This window comes from Suncus etruscus, chromosome 8 (genome assembly GCF_024139225.1).
Source record: "Suncus etruscus isolate mSunEtr1 chromosome 8, mSunEtr1.pri.cur, whole genome shotgun sequence".
NCBI classification, from domain to species: Eukaryota; Metazoa; Chordata; class Mammalia; order Eulipotyphla; family Soricidae; genus Suncus; species Suncus etruscus.
This window is the reverse complement of record NC_064855.1, coordinates 11,529,431-11,541,854: the sequence shown is the minus strand read 5'-3', so window position 1 is coordinate 11,541,854 and position 12,424 is coordinate 11,529,431. Positions and strand designations below refer to the sequence as shown.

Below are 12,424 nucleotides of genomic sequence, written 5' to 3'. Positions count from 1 at the left end.
AATCTTTGGTTTCCTTGGTTGTTGTATGATACACATGCTCTTAGCTGAAGGGAAAGTCTATTAATTTATCCATTGGGAATGGTTTTTTGAGTTGCCCATCTGTGCTCTGGCCCTGGGCCTGGTCCCTGCTGACATCTGGCTCAGCGAGAACTAGGCGTGTTTGCCTGCCCCAAACTGCTATTTCTCTCTGGCTCTGTCAGAAATCCCTTTGCACTAAAACTAGTTTTTTTTCCATTCCCTTCACCCCTCCCAGGGGCTTCTTGAGGTCTTTGCTGTCATAAATATGCTGACCTAAATATATATATCTATGCACTGTTGTGGTGTCTTGAAAGTGGAGATTCTGGTAAGTGAACTCAAGCTGATTAGGGTATTTTCTTAGGGTTCTTCTCTTTTTGCTTCTAGTTGTTTGACCCTAAACTGGTTGAATGTGGTGCAAAGCTGAGACTGGGTTGGGCCAGTACTAAGCACACTTGGTGCCTGTCACTTCTCCCTTCTGGTACTCAGCTGTGGAGAACTGCTGGAGCCAAGACTGTCTTCCTGCAGGGGTCTCCCCACTATTAAAATGAGGAATTTAATTCATGATTAGATTTAAGGGTTTTTCTTTCTGAAATATACACCTTCACTTAAGTCAACTTCCTAATGAATAAGTTGAAAGATCTGTAATCCTAGTAATGGAGGGAAAGTGGCAATTATTCCTCACCCATTGACCTACCTCCATTGCTCACATTTGCAAATTTTAAATTCTTAAGTGAATGGAATGGGAAAATGCCACAACTAAACTGTGTGACTGTCTGATTTTATTATGCCCTGCTCCAAAACTCTAACATTGGAACATATATTCTCAAGAGGCGGGGCATTATGCTCCTAACATATAATAGCCTTCTAAGTGAAAGCCTAAATTTACTTGCATAGAATAAGTAAATAATTGTAGGTTGCCTAAAAAAAGTTCACAGGCATAGATTTGTGACTTTTGTTAGGTTAACAGTTTCAACCAGAAAGTTGAAACCATTTAACTTGACATTGTCAGAGGTTGAGGTCACTATTTGCCTTCTATCCTTTTCTGTTCTTACTGTCGTTTCTGTTTCAAGTAGGACATGGTGTCTTGACCAAGATTTTCCTTGAGGTCCACAGCCCCACATAATTTCTTCAATCTGTTCTTTCTCTCTTGAAGTGCAGTATTTCTGTCCCACCCTATTTCTGACCCTTAAACTATGTTTTGTAGTTCAAGATACAGCTGGTACTTATTTAAGTTATTGCTCTCTGGGGCTCTTCTATGCATTAGGCTAGCAATGATTCTATGTATGATTGAATTTTATGTACAAGCCAATTATATAAGACGTTTTCATTTCTCCATAAAGAAAACTGCAAAAAGAGCATCATTTGCCTATGTTATACAGACCTTGGTGTGAAACTGAGGTCTATATTGATCCTGCTGGGTCTTTGCTCCTTTCACCACCGAAACTCTTTTCTCTAATGTTAGCACAAATTGAGCATCTCCTGTGGTTCTTTAACCTACTAAGAGACATCCTGGAGAGAATGAAATGCTCTTTCTCTGAGGTCTCACATCTCCTCAGGCTTCTAAGAAAGACTTCCTCCTTTCCTAGATGTCTTTTAGAAACCTATAGCCAATTTGGAGTTCCTTTTTCATTTACAAATTCACTCTCCTTACCTTTCACCTAAAATAATATTACAGCAAGCAGATTATTATTTTATTATTATTATTATTATTATTATTAAATGTTAATACTCTCTGCTCTACTGTTGCCTTCTATTCTAAATAGTATTGGTTCTATCTTGTGTTTTGTGCTCCTGCTGAACCATATTCTGATAAACGAGGGAGGAGAGACTTGGCCTGGCTTGGAGGGAGGAAGAAATGGTTTCTGAGAGGTTTTTGGGACCCGTGATGAGCATTATCTATTTCCTCAGCAGGTCCATGCCATGCAGATGAATCCAGCCAATTCTTCACAGGTGACAGGTTTTGTCTTCCTAGGGCTCTCTCAGATATGGGAACTTCGGCTCCTCTTCTTTGTTCTCTTCTCTGTCATCTACCTTATGACTGTAACGGGAAATCTCCTCATCGTGGCTATCGTCACCTCAGACCCCCGCTTACACACCACCATGTACTTCCTTTTGGGCAATCTGTCCTTCCTAGACTTCTGCTACTCCTCAATCACAGCACCTCGAATGCTGGTGGACTTGCTTTCAGGCAACCCTGTCATCTCCTTCGGGGGCTGCCTCACCCAGCTCTTTTTCTTCCACTTCATTGGGGGCATCAAGATCTTTCTGTTGACCGTCATGGCCTATGACCGCTATGTGGCCATTTCCCAGCCCCTGCGCTACATGCTGATAATGAATCGAACGGTATGTGGGTCCCTCATGGCAGCTTCCTGGGTCGGGGGGTTCATCCACTCCATCGTGCAGATAGGGCTGACCGTCCACTTGCCCTTCTGCGGGCCTGACAAGCTGGACAACTTTTACTGCGACGTGCCACAACTCATCAAGCTGGCCTGCACCGACACCTTTGCCCTGGAGCTGTTGATGGTTTCCAACAACGGTCTGGTGACACTCATGTGTTTCCTGGTGCTGCTGGGCTCTTACACGGCCCTGTTACTCATGCTCCGCAGTCACTCGTGGGAGGCCCGCAGCAAGGCCCTTTCCACCTGTGCCTCCCACCTGGCTGTGGTCACCATCATCTTTGTGCCCTGCATCTACATCTATGCCCGGCCCTTCCGGACTTTCCCCATGGACAAGGCCGTTTCAGTGCTCTACACAATGGTCACGCCCATGCTGAACCCGGCCATCTACACCCTAAGAAACAAGGATGTGATAATGGCCATGAAGAGGCTATGGAGAAGGCAGAAGGATGCTCTTGGGACCCTGGAGCACTAAGTAGAGAAGGGGCATCTGTGAAGCAGTGTGAGGCTGTCATAGGTCAGTCTCCTGCACAGAAGAACCCTGCACACTATCCTCAGCTGCTCCTCTGCTGTTCTTGACTTCAGGGTTGCCCACCCCAGACTTGACCCCCCGCTAGAAAAAGAAATGAGTTTTCTGAAACTTCTCTCTCTCAGATGCCTGCTCAGCTCTTTGTCCTGCTATGCAGGGATAGAAACATTAGTCCAATGCAAAACTGGGGAGAGACTTAAGGTTGGAGGAAAAAAGGAAGCTGGGGCGAAGAGTCTGTGGTTTAGAGCCATTAAGAGCTATTTGAAAGAAGCTATTGAGGCAGAAAGAAGACTTGAGAATCAAAGGATGGGTCAGAATCACATATTGGCCTCTTTCCTGTCCTGTCCTGATGCTGAGGCCTTGTGTTAATGGATAGAGTCGGATGCACAAATGCAGTAAAACTTCTCTAATTTTCCATAACTAATATGATTTTCTTTACAAGTATTACTTTTCTCAAGAGTAGGGAGGAGAGCTAAATTTAGAGATGTCTACCATTTTTTTTCTGTGTATAAATTCAAACAAGAGTTTTGAAGTTAGTAAATGGTCCTTATTTCCAGACAAACAAATGACTGTGCTCATCCATTGAAGGGTGTAGAGTGGCATGGAGGGGCACTGCCTGGTGTTTGCTCTCTGGGCACTGCAGCAGCTGAGGGCTCGGGGACACCACCTGGCAAACTGTTGCTGTGTGTTTGGTTTCGGCTATGATTTGTCTGTGTGACTAGACAGGTGAGTGAGTCTTCCCATCCTGACAGATTTCTGTGAACCTTAGCTTTCTGGCCAGAAGTGAGCCTTGCCCTGCCCTGTGGTCTGGAGTATAGATCCCATGGCATCACTTGGATTTTTCTCCCTGGTTGGGTTTCTCAATGCACAGTTCTGCTCACTCTGCCTTGAGTGTGCAGAACAGAATGGCCCAGCACTGTTTCCCTGCTCCAAACTATCTTTCCCTCTTTGTCAGCAAATATATTCCCAATTGGGAACACATAACATTCCATGTTACATGGAAATTGAGGTGTGCTAGGAAGGCTACTGCCAGCCTGTCCTTGCCTTGCTGTCCTGCTTCTTCTGGGAGACTTCACTGTGGCCACAGTCTGTGTAGTTCTGTGGGCCTATTGCTCATGAGACCTCAGGAAAAGCAGAAAAAGACCACCCTTCTCCCTGGCTTTTTATCTCTCCACGAGGCTATGCAGTCAGATGGTATCATGGTCCTTGACTTCCCATTTTGTTTCCATTTGTGACTTCTCTTTTTTTTTCTCTGGAACATTCCGAAGGTGACAGTCTGTTTTCAGATCTAGACTCTTGATATACTAAAGGGATGTAAGAGGAATTTAAAAATTCTCTTGCCTACAAGATTTCATGATGGGTCAAAAGATTCAACATACAAACAACTTGCCTCATTTCTGTATTTGTGTGTTTATGAACCTCATGGTGAAGTCTCTGGGATATAAAACTGAATCAAAACATGATTTAAGGAGAACACTTAAAATGATTGATTGTTTGCAAGTAAGTTCCTTTTGTTTGACCAAATGACTCTGGTGAGTTATAAAACAAGCAGAAGTCGTTGTCCAGGAACAGAGATGGCCTAAGGAGTAAGAGACTTTTTGCTCAATGTTTTTGCAAATCTGAACCAAGAATTTAGTTATTCCAATTTGCACTGGGATTCAAGGAGGTGGAAACATTGAAGATTTAAGATGGTAGAAGTGAGGTGGTAGTGGGATCCTTGACAGAGGGGATTCTTTGGGCTGGCCTGATTTCTATGAAAGGTGAGCAGCGTGTGCAGCACTCACGGGCTTCTTGATCTACAACAGTATTGACAGAGCAATGGGCAGACTGTGGTTGACCTCATTGTCTATTCCTCAAGAATTCTAATCCCTGCCCGCCCCCCAGGGTTTATTGAGAAGGCCTCAAAGGATCCAGTGGGCACAGGCGACGGAGGGGACTTAGAACAGTGACTGATCTGGAAGTCAGCTACTTCCAAACATGTATTATTGAGTTCAAAATCAGTGATATCCAGACTCTTCTAGTTCTTCAGATGACTGACCTGAGATGTGGGTTTTCTGGCCTTCCCTGTGGTGTTCATAGCCAATCTATTTTGTATTCTTTATGTGTAGTGTCAGGCCCTCCCCTCTCTTCCCATTGCTCCCCTTCTCTCCCCTTCCCTTCCTTTCCTTCCCCTTTCCTTCTTCTTCCCTTGCTTCTCTTTCCCTTACTTTACCCTCATCCCTCTCTTTCCTACTCTCATCCCTCATCTCCTCTACTCTTCCCTTCCCTCTCTTCCCCTTTCTCTTCTCCCCTTTCCTTCCCTCTCCCTTTCCACTCTCCTCCCCTTTCTCTTCTCCACTTTCCTCCCCTCTCCCTTCCCCTTCTCCTCTACTCCTCTTTCTACTCCTCCTCCCTCCTCTTCTTCTCTTTCCTTCCTTCTTATCTCCTCTTCTCCACCCCTCTCCTCTTCATCCTTCTCCTATCCGCTCTTCTCCTCCTCCCTTTTTTCTCCCCTCCCCTCTGCTTCTTTCCCTTCTGCCCAGTCTTCTCCTTCCCCTCCTTTGTCCCAATCTTTCCTCCTCTTCCTCTCTCCACCCCTCCTCCTCTAACCTCTCTTCTCCCTTTCCTTCTCCTTCCTCTCTACCTCTTATTTTGGGCACCATGGTGCTGTTAGTTCTAGGGATTCCTACACAACACATTCCAGCACAGCCTTCTACCAGGGTCTGCTTCCTTTGCTAAGATTCCTACTGAAGACAAGTTCTCATTTTCTGTTGTTTGGCATGTGTGTTATTCTTCTACTGTGTTTCTTCATATCCTGGATGTGATTGTTCTGTGTTGGTCCTCTCCTGACTAACTTCACTCAGCACCACACCTTTCAGATCCATTCACATAGAGGCAAATTTCATTTTTTCATCTCTTCTTATAACAGAGTAGTATTCTATTGTGTATGTGCAACATAATTTCTCTCTCAAATCACCTGCTTTGGGGCACTTTGGTTATTTCCACATTTTTGGCTCTTGTGAACAGAGCTGCAATGAACATAGGAATGCAAATGTCTTTTCTGAAGGATCATAGAATCCAAAACTCTCCTCTCCTCTCCTTTTGTCTCCCTCCTCTTCTCCTCCCCACTGCTCTCCTCCCCTACTCTATTTTCCTTTCCCTCCCTTCTCCTTTCCCTTCCTCTTCACTTTCCTCCCCTCCCCACTTCCCCTCTCCTTTCTTCCCTTCCCTTCTCCTCTACTTTTCTCTTCTCTCCTCTCTTCTCCTTTGTCTCCCCTCCCCTCCTCTCTCCTCTACTCTTCTCCCCTCTCCTCCCTTCTTTTTCTCTTCTTTCACCCTTCTTATGTATATTACTGAAAGAATACTACTTTGGTACTTAATATGTTAATACCGGTATATTTGCATTGATACTTTCTTCCAGAATCATATTTCTAGAGTTGAAAATGCCTTTATAAGTTATTTGATCGAGGGTTTTAGAGATGAGTTTACATACTCCATAAACAATTTTAGAGTGCTTAGTTTTGTGTAGTTATAAATATTTGGAAGAAAGAGGTTGTAGATTTTATGAGATTGTCAGTTATATTGTCAGTTAGTTAAACACTACCTGGTTTAGTGACCTTATTTAACACCTATGGATGCTAAGAAATCAAAAGAAAATTAGAAGACGAGAGTTAGAGAGCTGCAAAAATCTGCATTTCTGATTTCTAGTTCTTACTTTGATATGAAAAATTAAGATTCTTAAATTTCTCCTCACATCTTCCTTCTTTCCACTACCACCTGATCACCTTGCACTTCTGTGCTTTTCTTTCTTTTTTTGGGGGGTTGGTTGGTTTTTGGGTCACACCCGGCAGTGCTCAGGGGTTTACTCTTGGCTCTATGCTCAGAAATTGCTCCTGGCAGGCTCTGGGGACCATATGTGATGCTGGGACTCAGAGCACCATTTTTCTGCATGCAAGGCAAACCCTCCAGGCTATCTCTACGGCCCCACTTCTGTCCTATTCTGAGATGTTCATGGGCACTGCACAGCCTTTGCAGCTGCCGGAGTACTGTGGGGAGCAGCTTTAGCAGCCTCCACCTATCTAGTTCTGGACACTCAAGTGAGACCTCATTTCCTCTAAGAAGCTTTCCCTGACGCCTTCTTTGTGTTCCTCAGAAGGACTTAATTACTGCTTTCTCTGCTGGGCTACCAACCAGTTGTCTCTAAGACTATCTGCTCAGCTCCTCTACTCTGCTTGCAAATGACGCCAACTTGGTCTTTTTCACTCCTTTCTCCCTTTGCCACTTCCATAGTCAAAATTAACCCTGAACCCTTGGGCTGGTCAATAGCATCCTTGGAGACATTTTTTGCTTCCACTTCTGCCTTCCTCTAATCAGTTGTTCCCACAACAGTGATTATTCTATTAAAATAGAATTTTTTGGGATCAGAATATAGAAAGTGGTTGGGGTACACTTTGAGCACACACTTTACCCGGCATTGATTCTCGATGGCACATGGTCCTTTGAGCATCACTGGGTACATTCTGGGCTCTCAAGTACTGGTGGGGGTGGCATTAAATATGCCAGGTACTGCAAGGTCCAAGCAACATCACATTATTGGGCTGGGAATTAGAGTGGTGCACCTGTGTTTCCTGAGCAACTTTGGGAGACCCCCCAAAACAAAAATAGGTAAAAACACAGTAAGATTTGATCACTTCGTTGCTCAAGTCCCCCGGAAGCTGTCAATTTGTCTTTTAAAAGGAAGACTGAGTCCCACAGCCTGTGTGAATGAAGGCCCCGACCCAGCTCCTCTGCCTCTTCATCTTATGAAATGGTGAGCACTGGTGCTTTTGGGTATGGACTGGCACTGGCTATTGTGGGTTTTCATTGATACAGATTGGCATAGACTGGCAAGGGTTGGTATGGTTTGACATTGACTGGCATAGGCTGACAAACTTACATGTTAGGAAGAATTGGCAAGGTTGGCACAAATGGAAATGTATTGGCACAGTATGGTCCAAGATATTGGTTCATGGCAGACTGGTACAAGTTAGCATAAAGTCTTGGGTTGGTGGGAATTGACACAGATTGGCAAATGCCAGCAGTGACTTTCACAGGTTGGCATATACTAGCACGAACTGGAATGTTGGCATGAACTGCTATTGGTTAAACCCTGGGCTGCTTACCCCTAGGACTCTGCACTCTACTTGCCATTTCTAGAATGTTCCCTTTTTTACTTTTCCTTCTCTTGCTCTGTTTCTGGTCTCAGTGCTAGTTTTTTTGAGAGCTGTATTTCTTGGTCTTTCATTAAAAATATTCTTTCCTCAATAAACCCACAAACACACTTAGTTCTTTCAAGGACATCGGTCACAAATCCCAAATACATGACTTACATAAGTACTTAGGTAGTGCATTGTTGTTGTTGTAGTAGTTACTAAAAGACAATCATTCTGTGCAATGTCATCTTGCCATGAGTTTAAAGGAAGATGACCCTAGGTCTGGAACCCATGTCTGGTGTGTGCACCCCCTGGTATTTGCATGCCTTTTCTCCTGGGAATCCAGTTTACTCCAAAAGAGGTATCCACAAGGGTTAAGGATGTGACCCTCATAGAAGTGAGTATGGGAGTGAGCACCCTTCAGTGTGTATCCTCCTTAGACTCATGCCATGATGTACCCAGAGCTCCTGAAATACTTTGATCACTTGATCAATGAGCATGAGCTGGAGTGAATGAATGAACACAAGTGATGATTTCATAGTACCAGTGCTACCTCATGCCAGTATATACTACCACATGCCAATCACTCTAATATAACAGTCTGAGCAGCTTGTGCTGACTTGTTTCTCCATGCCAGATAATGCCAAGTTACCATAAGATGCCAACCCATGCCATAAAGTGCCATCCCATGCTAACTGTACTTGTCCATTCCAATACACACCAGTATATGCCAACATGTGCCAATTTATGTATTGCCAAATGCTAGTCTGTACCAGACTGTACCAGTTGACCCTAATATGTACCTAATATGTGGGAGCACCTTCAGCAACCTCCACTTGTTTAGTTCTGGGCACTCAGATGAGACCTCATTTCCTCTAAGAAGATTTCCCTGCCTGTTTTTTGGTGTTCCTTAGAAGGACATATGTGTAAGTTGACCCTAATAGAAGTTCCCCCTAATATGTGTTAGTGACAACATATGTCAGTTGGTGCCAAGCTATCAAGTCAGTGCAAACCCATTCCATGTCTCTCTATGCTGGTCTGTGCTAGTGATGCCGGTAAACCCAAGACTATACTGGTTAATTCTATCCTACAATAGCCCATCTCAGCCAATTCTAGTCAGTGCCAATGTCTCAGTCTACTCCAACTTGTGGTAGCTGACAACCCAATAGTCAATGTTATCCCTGTCAGTGCTGATCAATACCCACCCATTCCAATGCATGCCAGTTGATGCCAACCTTGCTATTTTAGTCTATATCTACATGTGACTTTTGATGCCACTGTGTCAGTTTGACATGCTAATGCCAACCCATACAAATTCATAGCCTAGTGCCATTGGGTGTCAGTCCATGCAAACTTGTGCCAGTCTTTAAGTTAAGTTCATGCCAACTTAATGCCACCAGCATCAGTACCAACTTATGAAAACTAAATGCCTATATGTACCAGTCCATGCCAGCATATACCAGACAATAGCAAGTTATCAGTTGGTGTCTCTTGTGCTCATCAGTGCAAATTTGAGTTAGCCAAGATTAACCATGAGCAGTTCATGCCAACATTCCAGTTTGTGCCAGTATATATAAACCTGCGAATATCACTGCTAGCATTTGCCAACCTATTTGCCAACCTAGTCATTTCACACCAATGCAAGACTTTATGCTAACTTGTACCAGTCTGCCATGAACCAATATCTTAGACATACTGTGCGAATCCATGTCAGTTTGGGCCAACCTTGATAATTCTTCCTAACATGTAAGTCTGTTAGCCCATGCCAGTCAATGTCAACCCATACCAACCCTTGCCAGCCTATGCCAATCTGGGTCAATAAAAACCCACAATAACCAGTGCCAGTTCATACCCAGAAGACTGGTGCACACCATTCCATAACAACACATGCCTATGGCAGTTCATTCCAAGTGATGGTAGCCTGTAACAGTTCATGCCAGATAGTGCCAACCAATGCCAGTATGCTCAATCTGTGTCATTTGATACAAAAATCAAGAGTCTTGTCTATCACTACTAACCATGCTAGTTTATCAATCTGTGACAATTGATACAAATTCATGAGTCTTACCTATCACTAATAACCTATGCTAGTCTGTCAACCTGTGCCAATTGATGTCACTTGCCACTAGGGGACATTCTATGCCAGCTGATTCCAGTCTGTACCAACATGTGGCATTTGTACAAATATTTGTCAAACTGACAGCTCATACCAACATGCTAGTCTATACAGATATGTGTCAGTATTAGCCTGTTCCTCCCTGTGCCAATTGGACATCTGCCAGTCAGTGTCATCTCATATCAACCAGTGCCAGCATGTGCCATGCTAGTTCATGTGAACTAATGGCGGCCTGTACAAATCAATGCTAAACTTTGTTAGTCTATCACTCTGTGTTGGGTGAATACCAATCGTACTCACTAATGCCACCTTATGCAATCTTACAGTAGAGATAATCACTAAAAGTCCATGCAGTACCAACCCATACCATTAATTTCTAACTAATGCCAATCTATTTTAATGCCATCCAGTGCCAGTTTATGCCAACACATGACAGTTTGTACCAGCTTTGCCCACATGAGAGTCAGTGCCCATTGGCACCAACCTATGCCAACCCATGACAAACTTCTTTTTTTTGGGGGGTCACACCCGGCAGCGCTCAGGGGTTACTCCGGGCTCTGCACTCAGAAATCGCTCCTGGCAGGCTCAGGGGACCATATGGGATGCCGGGATTCAAACCACTGTCCTTCTGCATGCAAGGTAAACGCTCTACCTCCATGCTATCTCTCTGGCCCCAATGACAAACTTCTTAACAATGCTAGGTAATACCAGTCCATGTAAGTCTGTCAGTCTGTGCCAGTCAGTACCAAATCATTCTTGCCTTGCATGCAGTTTTATTCTTCTGGATACCAACTCATGTCAACCACTGCTAATGTGTCTCAGTACATGCCAATTGGTACCAAACTGCCTGTCTATGGCAGCCTAAGCTCTTGATGCCAACATGTACCATTTAGTTCCGGCTCATGCTAATCTGTGTTAGGCATTTCCAGCTTATACTAGCTTGTGCCAATCTTTCCCAGCTGTTTTCTATCCATGCCTTGTGTGGGATGAAATATTTTTATTTTTGTAGGGTTTCAGACATTAAAAAGTAGGGTTTCAGAAATTACAATGTACACCCTCCCTTCACCAGTGAAACCTTCCTGCCACCAATGACCCTATTTCCTTACTTCCCCACCCCTGCCCCTCTTTGAGATAGTCATTCTATTTATCTCTCTCATTATCATTGTCATGATAGTTGTTAGTGTAGTTATTTCTCTAACTGTGATTACTATTCTTTGTGTTAAGTTTCATATATAATGGACACACATGTCTATTATCTCTGTGTATTATTACTATACTGTCTTTTAAAAATAATATCTTTATTTAAGCACCATGGTTGCAAATATGTCTGCAGTTGGATTTAAGTCTTAAAAAGTACACCCCCCCCTTTACCAGTGTGACCTTTCTACCACCAATGCTCCCCAACTCCCCCTCCTCCACCCTCTACCTGATTTCAAAGAAGCATTATATTTCTCACTCACTACCATTGTCATGATAGTTATTAATGTAGATATTTCTCTAACTGAACTCACCACTCTTGTGGTAAGTTTCATGTCATGTGCCGGTCCTTCCAGCCCTCATCTCTATTATCAATGGGTATTATTACAATAATATATTTTAGTTTTCTTAAATCACACAGATGAGTGAGCCAATTCTGTCTTTATATACTCCTTATGACTCATTTTACTCAACATAATACTTTTCATGTCCATCCATGTATAGGAAAATTTCATGGCTTCGTTTTTTCTGACAGTTGTGTAATATTCCATTGTGCATATATATACTACAGTTTCTTTAACTGTAGAATCAAATAATTAACGATGGGGCTGGATGGCGATGGATGGCGATGGATTCCTTTCTGCCACCCCAGGCCACATGGCTCTGCAACTCCATCCAGCCGGCCGGGTCCCAGGCCCAGGTGAAATCACTCACTCACACGCAGGCTTCAGGAAGAATCATCTTTATTCATGCCCTAGCCACCACAGGTGTGTGGCCTATGTCAACCTTTCAAGCACAGCATTATTTTGCTAGCCCTGCATCTTATCTCCTGTTAGCCATCTTCCCTTTGGGCTCCATGCGGCCCAAAGATCCAAAAGCCGGCCAAGAGACAAAAGGGCCGAATCCCTTTCGTCCCAGGCTTATCTAACTTTTTCCCGACCCCTCCCAGGAATGGGAGGTCTTGCAGGTAGGGTCACACCTATTATCCGGTTCCCTA

The 12,424-nt window shown here is 43.8% G+C and overlaps 1 protein-coding gene across 1 annotated transcript; it reads left to right on the top strand.

The window, feature by feature from the left end:
• Positions 1 to 1,944: 1,944 nt before the first annotated feature.
• Positions 1,945 to 2,889, top strand: LOC126015421 (olfactory receptor 4D5). Its single transcript, XM_049777946.1, has one exon. It carries the CDS (start codon positions 1,945 to 1,947, stop codon positions 2,887 to 2,889), a length of 945 nt encoding a protein of 314 aa, XP_049633903.1.
• Positions 2,890 to 12,424: the final 9,535 nt, after the last annotated feature.